The 20,845-nt window shown below is 40.3% G+C and overlaps 1 protein-coding gene across 1 annotated transcript in view; it reads left to right on the top strand.

The window, feature by feature from the left end:
* Positions 1-11,722, top strand: part of gap43 (growth associated protein 43) — a 261,535-nt gene extending 249,813 nt beyond the window's left edge. The window contains exon 3 of the mRNA XM_048540771.2: positions 4,729-11,722. Within this exon, the coding sequence (XP_048396728.1) occupies positions 4,729-4,817 (89 nt within the window). The 3' untranslated portion in view covers positions 4,818-11,722. The remainder of the gene's footprint in view (positions 1-4,728) is intronic.
* Positions 11,723-20,845: the final 9,123 nt, after the last annotated feature.

Raw genomic sequence — 20,845 nt, forward strand, 5'->3', positions numbered from 1 at the left:
CTGTTAGGAATTGTGGTTCATGGCAACTCCAATAGAGTTGTGAATTATGTGGCAACTGAGTCTTGAGATAGTAAGTGCAAAAGATGTTGATAACTTCACATGCTAGAATTGACTAGTGTATGGTAAGTGAAATATAGAGTTAATGATAGGACTTTGTTTTAAAAGGTAATAGACTGTTAAAGTGGACAATATTGTGAAATTCAGATGCAGTTAAATAATTAATTGATAGAATATGTCGCTGTATCTGAGAGTTTTGAGAGCAAACTTTACAAAAATTAGTTTCCAGCTATGATTTGTTTAATCTTATTGTAATTCTAAGTATTCCCAATCTAATCTTCTCTTTGATTGACAGTCCAATCATTTTCTGAGTCTGAAGCTAAGAAAAAAGGGACCATCTGCGACACGACTTCAAAAGATTTTAATGTGTTTAGCTGTAGAAGCATGTTGACATAAGTGGTTTGGAATTCCATTATGAATGCCACACTGAGTTCCAAACACTACTAATGGACTCAGTTCAATAGGGCATTTTTGATCCAGCAGTCAAGGGAACTGCAATTTTATTTTGATTGACAGTTTTATGAACAGTTAATAGGATGAAAGTTCTTTTCAACAATAATTTATAGAACTGTCAAAATGAGCAATTAAATTATTGACCTTTTATCAAGTCATGTTTGAATGGCTGCTCGTTTGACAGGTCTGAAGGCTATTAATGCATTTTGTAAAGAGACTATTGATTAACTGTTTATTCAACTTGACACTTGCCATGATAACATTGGAAAGACTTTGAGATGCTCATGAATCATAAGATCTCTCCATAGTGAATGCTGAGCGAGTGAGAATGGTGAAGTGGAGACAGTATGGAGCAAGTTGAGAGAGAAGAGAGATGAGGGCTAGTATTCCTAACTTCTAAATTATGAAATTGGGCAGGTGTGCCAGTGAATGTGACTTTTAACCTACCTCTATCAGCATCTCATGCCTCCGTCTCCATCTTTTACCTGTTTCAAGGGGCAACAACTTTGACACTTCTTATTTGTGAGGTTTAAAGATAGGTTAGTGTTGCCATTTACAGAGCAGGAGACACAATCATAATGTTGGAAATGATCAGTCTCATGGCTCCCACCTCACAAATGAAAATCTGAAGCAAAGTGTTTTTTGTGACAAAAAATACCTCAAATTTCTTGGATGATATTGAATTTATACTGAATAACTACTGATTGCGAAACTAACAAAATCAGGTAGAACATGTACTTTGCATGTCATCAGAAAAATGTGTGGAGGATGCACATGATTTTGTTACAGAGATAGTAGGAACTGCCGATGCTGGAGAGTCTGAGATAAAATGGTGAGAAGCTGGATGAACACAGCAGGCCAAGCAGCATCAGAGGAGGAGGAAGGCTGACATTTCAGGTTGAGACCCTTCTTCAGAAATGGGGGAGGGGAAGAGGAGTCTGAAATAAATAGGGAGAGAGGGGAGGTGGATAGAAGATGGATATAGGAGAAGATAGGTGGAGAGGAGACAGACAGGTCAAAGGGGGAGTGGAGGCAGTTAGAGCCAGTGAGGTTGAATGTAGGTGGGGAGTTAGGGAGAGAATAGGTTGGTCCAGGGAGGACAGACAGGTCAAGGAGGCGGGATGAGGTGAGAGGGTAGGAGATGGGGGTGGACACACAATCAGAAGAGCCTTCCGGAACCAGCAATGTTCTATAAACTCTGCCTGTGCCCTTCAAGAACTGGAGATGTTTTGTCTTTCCCCAATTGAGTCCTTACATTGTTATCTATAAAGCTTCACCCAGTTTGATGATAAAGTGTAGGGCTGGATGAACACAGCAGGCCAAGCAGCATCTCAGGAGCACAAAAGCTGACGTTTCGGGCCTAGACCCTTCATCAGAGAGTTTTATGCAGGCTTCAGCATTATCCCTTTCCCAAACCATTACTTTATACCAGTCACTCCCAACCTTTTCATTATCAAGGAACACTTCAATGAGACAAATAATCCCACAACAGACCCACTTTCTTCAGGTGACTTATTGGTCATAAACACCACGAGTATTGATATTTACTAAATCATAGTAAGAATGGGGACACTGGGTGATCAGTGAGTCGTCCCCACAGCTGCCTCACTCCTCACCATTCATCCAGCCACTGTTTACAATGTGCACCAATCTTGCAGATGCCCAATTATGGAGAAGAAGCCCAATCATCGGTGGCAGCAGCCACTCAAGCCCAGCATGGCAGGAGTAAAGTGGTAAACCTCGTCCCTCTCCCACTAGACTCAGCGCAAGGCTCTGGCTCTATGTGCTGCAGCTCCTGAAATCACCCATACTCTTGGCTTTGCTCTGGCACAGCTTTGACAACCTGCTGTAGCATGTGATCTGACTGGCTGAGCCCAGCAAAAAGGCAGAGGCTAAAGGTGACGGACTCAGCCACTGATTGACAACACCCATGAGATGCTTCCAACTGGCCCCTACCTCGGCCTACTGATTCAGGAAGCAGTGCTGATTGAAAACCACTGGCTTCTATAACAAGCACAGTCTATAAAATAGTGCAATTTTGATCAGTGTGGCTAATTTTGAGAGAGGGATCAAATTAGAAAAACTTCAAACTTTAACCAGTGGTAAAATTTGCAGAAAATACACTTCTGAAGGGCAGCAACAGATGGGCAGTAAATTTTGGCCCACCCAGCAATGCTCACATTCCATGAGTGACTAAGAAAAATACAACAAAAAGCAATTTGGTTTGGGATGTAACACAGTTAGATTTAAAATTGTTTGATCTTTTGCACTGGTTTGATAATTGTACTGGAAAGTATGCACAAAACCCAGTGAAAAAGGAAGCAAAATATTCTGCTACATAAACAGTTGCACAAATTGAGAGGCTTCAAATGCAAAGTCAAGCTTTGAGAATATAATTATATTCAAAACCTGTGAAATTAAAGTCACCTTTTTAAAACCAATTAAATTTGCATTATCCAGCATTTTAAGTCACTTAAATAGCTTGGCACAGGTAGTGATTCTGCATGATTTAAACTTTAATTAACAGGTAATTTAAAGTTGCTTAGTTTGAACTAAGATTATTGAAGTATGAGTCTAGTCTTACTTATGCAAAAAAGTTGATCATATTTCAAATCATACTCCATTTTTAGTAAAAGTTTTCAGATGAATTAATTATTTATACTTTAAGTTCCAATAATAGAAAATGTAAACTATTGTAGCAAAGTAGAGAGATAGCAATACTTAAATTCACAAAATTTCAAAATGACAGGAGGAAATTTTCTGAATGACCAGGGTAGTTTGTTAAATTATAAATTATACTGGATATGATGATTCAGGAAATCCATCAGCTACTCTAAACTCAGACAAGGTTATACTATTGACACTGAATCAAAAATATAGAGACAATAAGTACAATAACCAAAATCTGGTCTTTTAGATAAGTGATAAGAAGTATATTAAAAGATGGAGAGAGGAAGGGGGTGAGAAACTTCAGTGTTCTAAAAAAACACTGGAGCTTAATAGGCCTAGACAGATGGAACAATGGTTGTCAATAGTGGGCTAAAGAAGTGGCAGATGTGCGTAAAGCCAGTGTGTTCTGGGATGGTGAGATTGTAGGGATTAGGAGGACTTTGAAATTGAAGCATTTTCGGATTGAATTATTGATCAACAAAATCAGGGGTGATAGGTGAAAGGGCTTTGATGTAAGTTAGGAAATGGACAGTAGTACTTTGCAGGGTTGAAGTTTCCAAAATGTTGTGAATATGTAAGTGGAGTGATGCTTTGACAATGGAATTTCGAGTTTTCAAAGTGAGAATTCGAACAGAAATGCATGAATGAGATTATAGATTTTAAAATGAAGTTATTTTATATTCTGTTACAGTTAAAATTCTGAGACTGAGGACATGGAGGTCATTGATTAAATTTAGTTTGGCACAGAATACAAACTTCAGAGATCTGAACAAGTTTGTGTTAAAATTGGTTAATGTGTAACTTCAGTCGAGAGAGCACTTTGGAATAATTGTGCCTAGAGTTCAAAAGCGTGAATGAGGATTTCAGTAACAGATCAAAAGACAGTGTTATGTAAGAATCAACACCAGATTGTTTTCATGGAGAGGAAATGGAAATCAGAGGTTCAGCCTGAGTCAAATAAGACTGGAAAAATCATTGGGAAAATTCAACAGTAGATTGTGATGGGAAGAGAAAATTCGGGCCTTCAGTAGTTTCAATATTCAGCTATAGAAAGTTTATCATATAGTGATTAATTTTTAATTGGGGCTCAGTCATTCAGTTGGCTGGTTGTCTGGTTTGTGATGCAGAATGATGCCAACAACCACACTTTCCACACCAGCAGATTCAATCTTCACACCAGCTGTGAGTAACATGCAGGTCCCTTGTCTCAAACTCCCCCTTCACCTGGAGTTGTGGTAACACTCTGGTTAAATGAGGGTGCCGACGTTCGTCTGGGACTATGGTGACTTTACTCATTTTTAATCAATTAATGATTCTACACATCCACTCTAATATTAGATAGCATTAAAATACAAATGGATTCTATATTTACCTGCTACTGTTAACTGTTGTGTGTGAAACAAGTCTTCTGCAATCATTGAATCATTTGGACCCTCATCAAAATAGACCAGGGTCCTTTTTTACTTCCATTTTCAATAATGACATCAAATATGGAGACATCTTTAAATGGAAATTGAGTTTTTTCACAATATATTTCTCCTTTTCTAGATTCTGCAGATGAAAGTAAACCTTCTGAAAGTGCCCAAAATGAAGACGTTAAAGATGATGAAAAGAAGGCCACCGAGGAAAATGCCTGAAGATGCAAGGTCCCCAGCCCCAGCTACTCTCTCCCCTTTGATGTGTGGACCATTCCCCATATGGCTAAAGGCGGGAAAGTTTTCCAGTCAAACAGTGTGGCTTAATTTAAATGTTCTTGGTGTTGTTCTGGCAGTTTGATGACCATCATTTGGAATTCTTGCACTGTACAAATTTTCTCTGGCTCTCTGTTTCACTGTATGCAATGTTATTTTAAGAAGTAAAAATGTAAGTGAAAATGGTATCCTTTAAATGTGATGGGAATGAATATACATTTGTTTTGAGAATAAAGCAAAGTGCCAATTATTGGTGGGTAAGGCCTCATTGAGACCCTAACTTTGGGGTCATTTATCTTAAATACAACCTCCATTGAATTAATTCAAATAACAAATCTTTAATTGCAATCAAAACTAATTAAACCTCATTTCAGTTTATCCAATGAATCATGTATATTTAATGATTATGTCACTGCCTCATAACATTATACAGAATTGTGCTGATGACATGTTTGTTGCATGACCTTTGGCAGAATGACATTATGCATTGATCATTTAATTGATATCAAACAATAGTCTGCAACTATAAGGTTTTGTGATTAACTGACTTGAATATTCGTCTTTCTGTCCTATCTTCTGTGCTGTTCTACATTCTGCTGCGATCTTTTTGTCGGTTAAGAACACATCTGCAGATGACTTTCACTATTTAGCTATGAATTGCAACAAACATTTAATGTTAATGGCAAAGGCTAACATTCCCACTCCATTTGTATTTAAAGAAAGGAAATAATACACAAAAATTAAAAGGTTGTGTGAAAATTGTGGGGCTAGATAGAAATAATCAGAAAAGGAGAAATGACAGCTAATAGGTCAGGGCAGAATTCAATGCATTGGATGAGTTGACTGTTTTGAATTGGGCTTGATGTATTTTCAGATTTTTACATGGGTTGTACCTCATTATGCATAAACCTTTTGCCTCTGTGCATCAAATACCAAATAATTTCAGAGTAGCACATTTTATTTATCGACAAGGATTCACAACTTAAAAAGGACTAAATTTTCTGTGACACTTGAATTCAAGTGTCATCAAGCACATAAATGCATGGGAGGATTGTTCTCTGCCATTAAATTTCAATTGAATCTGAAAGAGATTTCTAATTCTGGAAATCCAACTCTTCAATTTAGTACACATTCAGGAGGAGAAAATGGACATTTTACTTACAACAGTGCTAACTTGTCTGAAAACTGTCAAGGAATATATTGCGAGGAAACTGATTCACTTGCTGCCTTAACTTCAGGTCCTGATGCCATTCCAAAGACACATTCATCATTCCATGCAGCATGCATGAAGGAACTAGCAGGAGTACTAGACTGAACAGTGGGCAGCTAGAGAAAGGGAGGGAGCTGTTCTTCCTTTTACAAACATTATATTCATTTAATGAGTGAGGTGCATTCCTCTAACAAACTTTGCATTCCTCTAACAAACTGCCATAGGTCACTGCAAGGCCTGAAATCTAAAATTATGTCAGCATTGAAGACAAAGCTAGTCACAAGTCTTTCCATTTTGTTTGACCCGTTAAACCACCCATACTTACAAAAGTATAAGATTGGAATTGCCTGACAGGGCTGTTGATGATGGATAAACTGGTGGATGTAGCCACCATACAATTCATTGTAACACTTTACAATAATAGTCACTAAATTATAAAAATGGTGTTGTACAGACTTCATTCATATCTCATAGCAAAATGTTATGCACAAATTTTATCTACACTGCTATCTGCAAACCTTGACAATTTTGTTCCGTAACTCAGAATTGCTGACAACAACTTAAATAGAATCATACATTTCTGCCAGGTAGAATGTCGCTATTGATGTTGATTCTTTTTAACAAAGGGTTATATTAGCAGTTTATAACAATTTGGAAAAGTGTACTATAGCAGTTATGTATCACATGGCAGATCATCATTATTTGCATATTTTATGGCATCAGCATTAAAAGTAATTCCTTTTACATTAAGCTAATTATTTGGAATTGATCCAAAAGTGTCCTGTAAAAATAGATAAACAAATGAAATTTAAGCTATTAATGCTAAACAATTCAGATTTCCTGAGGATTTGATCTATTAAATTATGAGAAAGACGTATTAATTACATTCAGGATGAAAACGTATTCCCATTTGAAAGTTAACTTCAAAGACAATTTTCTACTAAAAAATAGTTTAGTTTAACTACAATACCTTTGCATAGATCTTACTATACAATTCTGTACGCAACTGTGACATTAATCTGGCTGCAGTTTCACTTGAGCATTAAGTGCAATTTTAAAAAAATGGTGCAGGACGATGATGCCATTTAGCAAATGTGTGCCGCTTCTGGAGTAATGCTTGCTCTTAGTTACAGCGTGTGTATGAAAAAAAAATTAGAGATTCCTTTGTTATTTAAATAATGTGAATCTTTGTAGAATGTGCTTTTCCATTTCACTGAAATAGGCCTGACCACTTGTGTGCAATTCTCTGACAGTTGTTGGCACAACCTGAGAGTTCAGTGGCAAAGTGGGATGGGAAAAACTACCATGTCACTTTCGCAATTTACACTCGTTGCAGATGATAAAATGAAAATTTGACTTATTTACATTTTAAAATACAAACTAAACACCACTTATTAAGAAAGAAAGTAATTTTGTTAATTGACAACCCATAGTGTATAAATATAGATTTTGATGATCATTCATCTTTAAGTAACCGTTACAGATTTAGTGGTTTCCTGATTACATTTTCATATCCTGGAAATGTAAATGTTCTGTATTACAATAGACAACAACTAGCAGGGCATTTTAAATCCTGCCTTATTCACTGACTTCAATGCAAAAAATTCAATTGTCTGGATTGAATATTTTCCTGGAAGTACTTAAGATGAAAGCAACAATAATTCCAGCTTGTTTAATGATAGGATTAAAACTGTTAATGAATTGGAAATGGAAAAATCGAAGTACAACTTATTTAAAGGAACTTGATTAACAACATGATGGTTGCTGCCATGAATCTGCAACAAAAAAAACGTGTTTTCGAAAATCTAATTTTTCATAATATTTGAAAATACACTCCAAAATATTTCAAATTGGCTGGTAGGGAAAATTTTAAAAAAATACTTTTGTTTTGCACTGAACTTGTTGCACAATTAGGTGCCCCAATCCAATTGCAATATGTGTGCCAATGCTCTTTGCATTCAATTACAAGTCTATAACACAAGCAGTTCCAGAAGTCACCAGCCCCTCAGTACACAAGGATCAGAACATGGTCCTTGGCCTTGGAATGTGCCAGTTTACAACAATTGGTCAGCAACCTTCAGGCAAACCAGAGAGCATCCTTCATTCAGTCATGGGCCTTTTGGTTGCAATTGGTGTTTGTTTTGGTATATGCCCTGGTGACAACTTGTAGGCTGCTTAGGATGAATTTTGATAGAGAGAATGGCAACTCTATCCAGACTTCCTATGCAAAGATACATTTCCAGAATGCATATCTTCTTTCGAAATGTTCCTTTGCAACGAAGGTCTTGATGCTCTAGATGCAGCTTGGCTGTTGGAGAGAGAGCTGTCCCAACTATATCGATCATGTATGAAATCTCTGTACCACTGCAGAAAAGAAACTTAGTAAAGACATTCCCATTTCTTCTTACATTTTCTGTTGGTATTTTACTTTAAGTTGAATTCTAAATCTATTTACTTGGAAGGTGACAAACTGATCTAACTGTCCTATCATGAATGAAGTTCTGAAGCAAAATGTTTGATGATGAGATTATTTTCATCGAATTGTTCCTTCTCTGGGGAGTGCCATGATAATAGTGAAGTTTTTACAAAGCTGTGTCAAGTACCTTCATGTCTAAGTTTCCAATTTTCAGCTGAATCATTTAATTTATTTGTTTCAGATTTACATAGAACCCTGTTTGTTTATTTTCAGTTAAGTATGACTCAGACAGAAAAGAAGCCGCACTGAGCAGCATGAATTTGGTTAGCAGTGAGCAGATGTTAAGTTATTGTATTAAGCACAAAAAGATCAGTTTATGTTTGGCTTTGTTAATAATGGGAGGGAGATAACATGAGTTGAACACTTCACAAAGTAGTACTAAATTGGAAACTAATTGCAAACAATGCCAATAATAAAACTAGACATTTAATTGGAACATTAAAAATCTCTTCATCCAGTTTCTCCATAGACGCAATTTGACTAAATAAATTATTAAATTTTGTGACTTTTCATATTGTTAAAATCACACTCTGGAATCATTATTGATGATGCACATTGGCAACTAATAGCTGTTATCTGACATAATAGTTGTTCCTGTTCTTAGTTGCATGTTTTTAAATACGTACTGACAAAAACTCATGGTTTTTTTTGCTACTGGCCCATTCTTTAATTTATGCAAATTTGAACATAGGTAAATTTTAGTTAGTGTTTTCTACATTGATGGTAATTATGTGCCGTGAATGAAAGCTATATCCATATTGTCCAGTTGTAAAGCTAGTATTCTTTTCTGGAATAACTAGCCTGTCACTACGATCATATTGTCAAATATTTTGAAACAGTTCCATTTTTCTGTTACACCAGTTCCTAAACAAATTGTTTTATGCAGCAATTGTACCACTTAAAATATTCATTAAAAATCGTGAGCCCCTGGAAAAGAAAAGCCTATTTAGACCAACAAATGGATATTGTCTACTTAACTTGCTATGAAAGGTACAGAAACTAAAATGAAAAGGTCTTGAAGGCACAAAACAGTCTACTTTTCTTATCTTGGTAACATTGGTAAGTATTAAACACATTGTTAATCTTAGCACAGATTTTTTGATATAGTATCAAGTTTACTGTACCGCAGCACATAGGCAGATCACACTAAATCATTATATCTGTTTTGTACATACCACCAAAAGCTTTCATCGTAAGCCATCAGTTTTACTTCAGTATATGTCAGACCTTTAGCAGAATGGTATTTGTTTTATTGTGTCCTTGGGCAAAATAATGTCAACCACTTGGATATTTTCAGTGCTCACTATTACTCAGGCTTATAGCTGCCTCAGAGAAGATGGTTGTTCATAATACCAGAACTGAATAGCCTTCTGCTTCATTGTCCTGCAAGGTTACTTGTTGAAGTCTGTTGTCAGTAATTGGAGTTAATAGGGATTGAATGAAGAAGAAATTCAGCATGTTTTGATAATGATTCTTGGCCCCAAAGTAAAAGCAGTTAACATATACACAAATAGAATGTGAATTCATATGTCGCACCAAGCAACAATGTTGTTATTTAAAAAGGATGTTTTTAATCTACCATTTTTAAGATAAACACAAATCACAGGAAACATTTAATAACGTTCTTGAAGTGTCTTTTTATAATGCTGTATCTATGTATTCGTAATTATCAATGTGAGCATGTTATGCCTTGCCATCTGGATAGTTCACAAAGCTTTTGCCAGACCAAAAACTATTGCATTTTATGTCTTCTTAGAATGATATAGTTACAGAGCTAGCAAGAACTAAACAAAAGAAACCTGTAATTATTAAGTGACTACCTTCTAATTTTAATCAGGTGGTCTCTTAATCCTCACCAAGATTGAATCTTTTCCATGGTTAGATGACTAGAAGTGGGTGTATTTTGTAGCACATATATTTCCTATTAGTCTAAGTAGCAATTTGCAGGTTTACTCATCAAAACAGAGCAAGGGGGACCACTGCAGTTATTAGTATGCAACCATTAACCATATTAGTATGTAATTGCTTAGTAAAGGCTCTACTTGCTATCCGACATGTGGCAAGAGTCGTGAGATTGGTGAAACAGGCCATTGAATGCAGGTGACTGCTGAACAAAAATAACTGCTTGTTGGGGAGGGATTTTTTTTAAACAATGGGGACACATGCAGGCCTGTTTTAATTGGTTTAGAACTCTCGGTCACTATCTTTTTTCAACTGTGCTAAGGGAGTGTCCAGATTCTTTATGCATGCTGGTCATAGGTTTCAAGCTGTACTAATGTTGTATTTGCTAGAGCTGTACTTTTGACTTGGAACTAACTGATGCTTAGGCTAAAAAGTTTTTAAAAAGGCTTGCATGTATATTTCCAACTATCTTATCAGAAAACAAAATTCCAATAGATAAACCTATTGCTGGCAATTGTAATGATCATTTTTTGTTATGTTGCCCTCCTTTTTCGTACATTGGGTCTAAAGTAATGAAATGAGAGGTGGAAGCCATCAGTAGCCACTTTATATGTTGTGTTGTCAAATTTTATCTTTTGTCTCTTTAATTGTATATTATAGAATATGATTATACTACATTGGAACCCTTCCATCCATTGGTTGGTATTTAGAATCCACAAATGGTGATAATTGGAATTCAAGAATATGCAAATTAAATTAGTTAAAAATTGGTAATTAATGAATATAGTAAAGTGAAAGTCCAGGTGCACAGATTTTGGTAAATCTAGTTGACCGTAATGAATTCCAATGCTAGTCATTTTTGAAAATGAAATCTCAGAGAAAGTCAAATTCTTGTAGTGTTAAATGTTACCCATCCTCTGAGCATGAAGTTTGTAGTTGGAAGCATACATTTCTTTCAGCCTTACAATGCATTTTTTTTAAATTGCCTTCCTGCCTACTTGATTGGCCACTGCCTTACGCAATCCTGATCTACTTGCTTGGTGCTGTTGAGTCCTTGTGATGTTCCGTAGTGCTTGATTGCTGGTATTTTTGTACTGGTAAATTATTTTTACTCAGCAGTAATAATATTCTGAATTTGTGAGTGTGTGTAATTGGTGTGGCATCTAAGATGGCTGATGCAGAATGTGGCCTGCCTTTTTTCACAAAATGTCAGAGAGACAGTGGGGAGAATGAAAAAAATAAAAGTCACCAGTCTTCACAAAATTTGAGTCTTTGGTGTTTCCTTTTCATGTGTAGACACTTAAAATGTTAAAATGCATGGCACAAGAGTGCTGGATTGCCACAGAATACTGTGGTATGGTCAGTAAATTGTATAACGTTAATTATCAAAGGACTTCTTTAGACAGGAGAAAAAAAAGGGAGTTGATTGTGAAAGTATTAGCATTTATTGATTGGAATACAACATGTTAATGTTAATAAAAGATTAACAACATCTTGGATTTCCAAGCTTATTTCTCCCACACTATATTTCTAAGCTGGTCAACAACTTGCCAGAATCACTGACATAACTGTGCAACAGAAGGAGCTTCTTCACTGAAACCTGATAACTTGGAAAGGCTTTGAGCAATTATGCTTAAGTGCTTCATGCATGGCCATCGAGAGATTGCTGTGCTAACCACCCCTTCTCTGAGTGAGTGTTTTCATGACTTGATAGGTCATTGGAAACTGCTACACTTCTCTGCAGGCAGTCTTCACCACAGCTTGGCAATAGGGCATGCAGGTCTAATCCAACTTCAACTGAGAGTCAAGAACAAGAGCCATGCCACAATCAACCAATAGCAGATCTTTTTTGATGGAGTGTAGTATAAAGAGGTTGTTTAACTAGTAATCTTAAAGCAAAAGATCATCAAGGGAAAAGTGAATTATAAATAAGTCAAATTCCATACCATGTCAAGCAATCATACAGCACAGAAACAAGTCCTTCAGCCCACCATGTCTCTGCTGACCACCAGGCCTGCACTTGGCCCATAGCTAATGCTACTCTGGTGCTTTAAGTGTTTGTCCAGGTCCTTAAAATGTTGCAAGAATACTTGACTCGGCTACCCTCTCAGGCAGCAAATTCCATGTTTGTATCAATCTCTGGGTGGAAAAAAACATTCCTCAGAACACCTCTACTTCTCACCTTAAACTTATGTCCCCGGTTTTAGAAAAATCTGCGATGAAGGAAAGATTGTCACAACTTAGATAACAAAGTGTGGAGCTGGATGAACACAGCAGGCGAAGCAGCATCTCAGGAGCACAAAAGCTGACGTTTCGGGCCGAGACCCTTCATCATTCTCACAACTTACCGTGTCTATGCCCTTCATAACTTTGCACACCTTAATCAGATTCTACCCCAGCTTCCTCTGGTCCTGGGAAAACAAACCCAGTATATTCAGTCAGTTGTCATAACTGAGGCTTTGCATCCCAAGCAACATTCCAGTGAATCTCCTGTGCACTGTCTCCAGTACAGACACATCCTTCCAATAGTACGTGTCCAGAACTGCACACACAGTCTCCCATCTGTGGTGGAGCCAATGTTTTATAAAGTTGTACAGGATTTCCCTGCACCAAGATTCTGTGCCCCTAGCTAACGAAGGTAAGCATCTTATAGGTCTCCTTCATCTCCCGGTCTACCTGTGCTGATGACTGGAGGGATTTATTGACTTATATCCAAAGTACCTGTGTTGCTCAAAGATGGTAAGAGCTGCCAATGCTGGAGTCTGGGATAACAGTATGGAGCTGAAGGAACACAGCAGGCCAGGCAGCATCAGAGGAGCAGGAAAGCTGATGTTTTGCACACCATGTTATCCCCACATTCCTCTGTACTTCCAAGGTATTTAACAGTTATTGTGTAAATTTCCATTATTGGACCTTACAAAATGCATGTCCTCATACTTAGCAGGATTAACTCCATCTGCCGTTGCTTTTCCCAATTTACCAGTTGGTCAAGATCAGTCTATAACCTATGGCCATCCTCCTACCAATCAACAACAACAACAAATTTTTGTGTCATCTGCAAACTTACTATTTATGCCTTCTGCATTCACACCAAAGTCGTTCATGTACATAATAAACAGCAACAGTCCCAGGACTGATCACTGTAGTACATCACGAACAAAAACAAAGTTGCTGGAAAAGCTCAGCAGGTCTGGCAGCATCTGTGGAGGAGAAAACAGAGTTAATGTTTTGGGTCCGGTGACCCTTCCTCAGGACTGATGATGGCTGGGAAAACGTCAGTTTATATGCAGGAAAATAGGGAGGTGGTTGGGGTAGGGAGTAAACGATAATATAGAGCCCAAAGAGAGAGAAAGTTGGACAGACAAAGGAGTTGCTAACGATCAGGCTGGGGGGGTGAATAGTTGTTAATAGGGACTGTTAGTGACTAACAACAGGGGGTGTGTAATGGCAGGCTATGTGGTAACAAGGCCTGATGTGTGGGGTGGGGGCTGGGACATGGGAGGGTTCAGGGCCTAAAATTATTGAACCTGGAGGGCTGTAGGGTCTGCAAACGGTAAGTGAGGTGTTGTTCCTCCAGCTTGCACTGGCCTTCACTGGCACACTGTAGCAAACCGGAAACAGAGTTGGCCAGGGACTCTAAACCTAACCCTAACCCTAACCCAATCACATTCAAGTGGCAGGCAACAGGTAGTTCAGTCTTTTTTGTGAGCAGAACGTAGATGTTCTGCAAAGCGTTCGCCAAGTATACACTTCATTTCCTCCAATGTAGAGAAGACCACATTGTGAGCAGCGAATGCAGTAGACTAGATTCTTGGAAGTGCGGGTGAAGTGTTGCTTCACCTGGAAAGTATGTTTGGGCCCTTGGATACTGGGCAGGGAGGAGGTAAATGCGCAGGTGTTGCACCTTTGCCTGTTACAGGGAAGGTGCCAGAGGGCTGTGGGGAGGTGTTGGGCGTAAAAGAAATATGGACCAGGGTGTCCTGAAGAGAACTGTCCCTGTGGAAGGTGGACAAGGGAGGGGAGGGGAATATGTGTCTGGTGGTGGCATCTTGCTGGAGATGGCAGAAATGGCATCTGATGATCTTCTGGATGTGGATGCTCATGGGATGGTAGGCAAGGATAAGAGGAACCCTATCGCTGTTGCAGGAGGGAAGAAAAGAGGTGAGGGCAGAAGTGTGGGAGATGGGCCAGACCCAATTTGAGGGCCCTGTCGACAACAGAGTTGGGGAATCTTCAGTTGAGAAAGAAGGTGGACATTTCGGAGGCTACCTTGTCGGAGTTGGCCTCACCTGAACATATGCGATGGAGACAGAGGAACTGAGAGAATTGGATGCAGTCTTTCTAGGAAGTGAGGTGTGAGGATGTATAGTCCAGGTAGCTGTTCGAGTTGATGGGTTTGTAATGGATATTAATGGTCAGTCTATCCCAGAAATGGAAACAGGAATGTCAAGGAAGGGAGGGGAGGAGTCAGAGATAGACCAGATGAAAGTGAGGGCTGGGTGGGAATTGGGGGGTGAAATTAATGAAGTTCTCCAATTCTCAAATGAGAGAGGGAAGCAGCACTGATGATATCATTGATGTATCGGAGAAAGAGTTGTGGGTGGGGTCTGGAATAGGACTGGAACAAGGAATATCCCACATACCCAACGAAGAAACAGGTATAACTAGGGCCCATGTGGGTACCCATGACAACCCCTCTTTCCTGAAGAAAATGAGAGGAGCTGAAAGAGAAGTTGAGGGTGAGGACAAGTTCGGCCAGGCGGAGGAGGGTGGTGGTGGGAGGGGATGGTTCACGTCTTCGCTCCAGGAAGAAGCAGAGAGCACTGAGACCCTCGTGGTGGGGAATGGATGCGTAAAGGGATTGCACATCCATGGTAAAGAGGTGGCTGGAGCTGGTAAACTGGAAGCTTTGAAACTGGCATAAGGCGTCAGATGAATCATGGATGTATGTGGGTAGGGATTGGACAAGTGGGGGGGAGAATGAAAAGACTGAGTCAAGGGAGGAAGAGAGGAGTTCTCTGGGGCATAAGCAGGCTGAAACAATGGGTCTACCTGGACAGTCCTGTTTGTGGATTTTTGGCAGGAGATAGAAACGAGCTGTGTACGGGTTAGGAACTATTAGCTTGGAAGCAGAGTGGGGGTGCAGTGGAGAGATCATTGAATGAAATGAGATCCATAACCATCGTGGATGCAATGGCCTGAAGTGCCACGGTGGGACCATGGACCAGGGGAAGGTATCTGAGAGCTGGCGCCCGGCCTCTGCAAGGTAGAGGTTAGTACGTCAGACTACAACAGCACCACCCTTATCGGCAGGCTTGATGACAAAGTTAGGGTTAGATCTGAGTGCAGTCAGTTTGGAGGGAGATAGGTTGGATTGGTTGAGAGGGGCAGTGAAATTGAGGCAACTGATGTCATGTCGACTGTTCTCAATAAAAAGGTAGATTGCAGGTAAAAGGCTAGAGGGAGGGGCCCAGGTGGAGGGGAGTGCTGGAGTTCGGCAAAGGGATCTGTGGGACGGGGAGTGGACTCTTCTGCAAAGAAATGAGCGCGGAGGCGAAGACAGTGGAAGAACAGGTCAGCGTCATCATGTGCCAAAATTTGTTAAGGTGGGGGCACAGAGGGATAAAGCTGAGGCCTTTGCTGAGTACAGAGCATTCAGCATCAGAGAGCGGAAGGTTAGGAGGGATGGTGAATACCCAATAGGAGGTGGGGACGTTTGGGGGAGGAGATAGAGTCAGAGGAGAGGGGAGGGGAGGTAGGTTCCAGAGAGCCAAGGGTATTTTTGTGTTGCTGCATCTTATGGACCTTGATGCCTGTGGATTCCAACTGAAGTTTCATCAACTCATGTTATGAATCCTCCCAGGATCACAGATACCTCCATGTTACTCAACATTCCACAGACAGCTGCTCTCGCCACATCCTGAGTTCCACACTCAGCGCCATGCAGCGTCACAACCGGACTCTCAACCTTTCTCTCCAACAGCATTGTCACACACTTTTCATGCATCAAGACCCACAAGATGCACCAACACAAATAGCTACGGCCCTCTAGGACATTCCTCTCCTCTCCTCTCCTCCCCTTCCCTCTGACTGAATCCCCTCCCCCAAACCCCCCACCTCCTATCCTACATTCACCATTCGTCCTAACCTACCGCTCTCCGATGCTGAATGCTCTGTACTCAGCAAAGGCCCCAGCTTTATCCCTCTGCGCCCCCACCTTAACGAATTTCGGGCACGAAATGGCACCAAACTGTTCTTCTGCCGTCTTCACCTCCGTGCTCATTTCTTTGGACAAAATTCCATTCCCCATCCCACAAACCCTTTGCCCCACTCCAACACTCTCCATCCACCTGGACCCGTCTCTCCGGCCTTTGACCTGCACTAGATCTTTTCATCGAGAACTGTCGACGTGACATCAGCCGCCTCAATTTCTCTGACCCTGTCAACAAATCCAACCTAACTTTCTCCAAACTGACTGCACTCCATGCACTCAGATCTAATTCTAGCTTTATCATCAAGCCTGCCGATGAGGGTGGTGCTGTTGTAATCTGGCGTACTGACCTCTACCTTGCAAAGGTTGAGCGTCAGCTCTCAGATACCTCTCCTACCTTCCCCTGGACCATGGTCCCACCACGGCACATCAGGCCATTGCATCCACCACGGTAACGGATCTCGTTTCAATCAGTGATCTCCCCCCACTTCCAAGCAAATAGTCCCTTAACCCCCGCACTGCTCGTTTCTATCTCATGCCAAAAATCCACAAACAGGACTGTCCAGGTCGACCCATTGTTTCAACCTGCTCATGCCCCACAAAACTCATCTCTTGCTACCTTGACTCCCCCCTTGTCCAATCCCTACCCACATACATCCATGATTCATCTGACGCCTTACACCAGTTTCAAAGCTTACAGTTTACCAGCTCCAACCACCTCCTCTTTACCATGGATGTGCAACCCCTTTACACATCCATTCCCCACCAGGAGGGCCTTAGTGCTCTCTGCTTCTTCCTGGAGCAAAGATGTGAATCATCCCCACACACCACCATCCTCCTCTGCTTGGCTGAGCTTGTCCTCACCCTCAACAACTTCTCTTTCAACTCCTCTCATTTTCTTCAGGTAAGAGAGAGGTCATGTGTACCCGCGTGGGCCCTAGTTATGCCTGTCTCTTCGTGGGGTATGTAGAACATTCCTTGTTCCAGTCCTATTCTGGCCCTCACCCACAACTCTTTCTCCAATACATCGATGATATCTTTGGTGCTGCTTCCCTCTCTTTGAGAATTGGAAAACTCCATTAATTTCACCTTTAATTCCCTGCTCACAATGTAGTCTCCTCTACACTGGGGAAACAAAGTTTAGACTTGGCAACTGCTTTATAGAACATCTATGTTTGCTCACAAAAAAGACCCTTAACTACCTGTTGCCTGCCACTTCAATGCACCACCTTGCTCCCCGGCCAACATCTCTGTCTCTGGCTTGCTACAGTGTTCTAGTGAAGTCCAGTGCAAGCTGGAGGAACAACATCTCATTTTTCATTTGGGGACGCCACAGCCCTCCAGATTCAATAATTTTAAGGTCTAAACTCTCCCACATCCCAGCCTCCACCCCACACACCAGGCCTTGTTACCACATAGTCACTAACAGTCCCCATTAACAACTATTCACCCTCCCAGCCTGATCGTTAGCAACTCCTTTGTCTGTCCAACTGTCTTTCTCTCTCTTTGGGCTCTATCCTGTAGTTTACTCCCTACCCCACCCACCTCCCTATTTTCTGCATATAAGCTGGCAATTTCCCAGCCATTAATTGGATAGCAAGAAACTTTTTCCCAGAGCGGGGTCTCAGTTAGTAGGGGTCATGAGTTCAAAGTGAGAGGAGGAAAGTTTAAGGCAGATATGCGTGGAAAGTTCTTTACGCAGAGGCTGGTGGGTGCCTGGAATGCGTTGCTAGCAGAGGTCGTAGACGCAGACACATTAGGGTCTTTTAAGATACATCTAGACAGGTACATGGATGGGCAGGGAGCAAATGGACACAGACCCTTAGAAAATAGATGCCAGGTTAGACAGAGGATCTCGATCGGCGCAGGCTTGGAGGGCTGAAGGGCCTGTTCCTGTGCTGTAATTTTCTTTGTTCTTTGTTATCAGTCCTGAGGAAGGATCACTGGACCCAAAACATTATCTCGGTTTTCTCCTCTACAGAAGCTGCCAGGCCTGTTGAGCTTTTCCAGCAACTTTGTTTTTCCTGATTTACAGCATCTGCAGTTCTTTTGGTTTTTACACTGTTCACAGCTTCCAAATCACAAAAATAAGCCTCCAACATTACCCTTTGCCTCCCTTTTGCAAGCCAGTCTTGGATTCCGTTCACCTCATGCCTTGGATCCTATGGGCTGACAACTTTGGAACCAGCATTCTATGTGGAACCTTGTCAAAATCTTTACAGAAGTCCATGTGAACCACATGAATGGTACTACCCTCATTCATAGTTTTAATCAACTCTTCAAAGAGCTCAATTCAATTAGATGGGATGGCCCTCCAACAAATCTATGCTGACGATCCATGAACAATTCTTACTTTGCAAGTGTTTAATAATCCTCACCCACTAAATTTTCCAATAATTTCCTTACCACTGATGTCAGATTAATTGGTCTGTAATTACTTGGCCCATCCCTGCTGCCGTTCTTGAACTAAGGAATAACATTAGCTATCCTTCAGTTATCTGGCACTTTACTGATGGCAAGTGAAGTATGAAAGATCTCTGCTGGGGCGATGATCATACAATGGCTTTAGAAGGTAAATTTTATCTTTTTTTGTGAAGAAAGGTTGTAACAAATGGTCTGCTCAAACCCAAAAATGTAAACAGCTCATGAGTTCTTGGCCTTTTCTAAAAAAAAGGCTGGAACAACAAAAGCAGCCTGAATGGGTGGTGTCAAACACACACTGAACTAGAATTTTTAGTTTTAGTTTTCAGCAGTTGCTGACAACCTTTGAACCAGCATTCTATGTGGAACCTTATCAATGGCTTTACAGAAGTCCATGTGAACCACATCAATGGTACTACCCTCATTCAGCAGTTGCTGTGGTCTTCAAGCTGGATGTGGAAGCTTTTATTCCTCTTGCAGTTGCAGCTGAAATCTGGGGTTATCTTCTTGGTGCTAGACTTGTATGCGAGACAATCTATTTCACTCAATTTGCCATTGCCAAGGATGTGTTTATGGAATGTTCCTCTACTGGAACAGAGAATTAGCAGTAATTAAAATACATTTTTTTGTTAAGCATTTCAACAGAGTTACATTTAAGCCAATTTTTTAATTCATTTTTTCTGTATTATAAAAATAAAGTGGTCACTGCTTAAAGTTGAGTCGTTTAACTAATCAAATTCCATCTGGAATGCAACGCCTTATAATTACCACTAAAATAAGAAAAAGTTAGAATCTAGATTTTTTCTTAATTTTTGTTTTTAAGGCATTTGGTCTGGCCCATAACAGGGCCCTAGCAATCTCCTTCATTACCTCTCATAGCAACCTAGGATACATCTCATCTGGCCCTGGGAATTCATACACCTTTATGCCCACTGAATAGCTAATATCTCCCCCTTATTAATCCTAACATGTTCTAGAACCTCACCATCCCACATGAGATCTCCAGTTAGAATATTCTTCTCCTCTGTGAATGCAGATTTTAAAAAAAAACATATCAAATTGCATCTATGTGCTTTGGCTTGACGCACAGATTGCCCCTTCCGCGTCTATTAGGCCTCACTTTTACCCTTGTAATCTTACTTGACACTTTGTACTTAGGAAGTGCCTTGGGGCTTTCCTTAATTCTCTCTGTCAATGATACTTCATGGCCACTCTTTGATCCCCAAATTTACTTTTTAAGCACCCCTGACAGTTTCTACCATCCTGAAGAGCCTCCTGCTTTCGATGCTCTGTACCTAACATATTCTTTCTCTTCTTCCTCATTAAAAATCTCAGTACCCCTTGACATTCAGGGTTCCCTGGATCTGTCGGCCTTGCCCTTCACCCTTAGAGGGACATGCTAGTCCTGAATTCTCACCATTTAAAGACTTTTAAAGGACTCTTACCTTCCAAATGTAGACTTACCTGCAAGTAGTTTTTTTTCCAAGCCTATGTTTGCCAAATAAAACCCAAAAGAACTGCAGATGCTGTAAGTCAGGAACAGAAACAAAGTTGCTGGAAAAACCCAGGTCTAGCAGCATCTGTGAAGGCAAAATACAGAGTTAATGTTTTGGGTCTGGTGACCCAATTCTGAGGAAGGATCACTGCACCCGAAACATTAACTCTGCTTTTTTGCCATCACAGATGCTGCCTGCTGAGCTTTTCCACCAGTTTTGTTTTTGTTCTATGTTTACTAGACTCTCTTGAACGATATT

The sequence above is a fragment of the Stegostoma tigrinum genome, chromosome 12, assembly GCF_030684315.1.
Source record: "Stegostoma tigrinum isolate sSteTig4 chromosome 12, sSteTig4.hap1, whole genome shotgun sequence".
Classification (NCBI taxonomy): domain Eukaryota; kingdom Metazoa; phylum Chordata; class Chondrichthyes; order Orectolobiformes; family Stegostomatidae; genus Stegostoma; species Stegostoma tigrinum.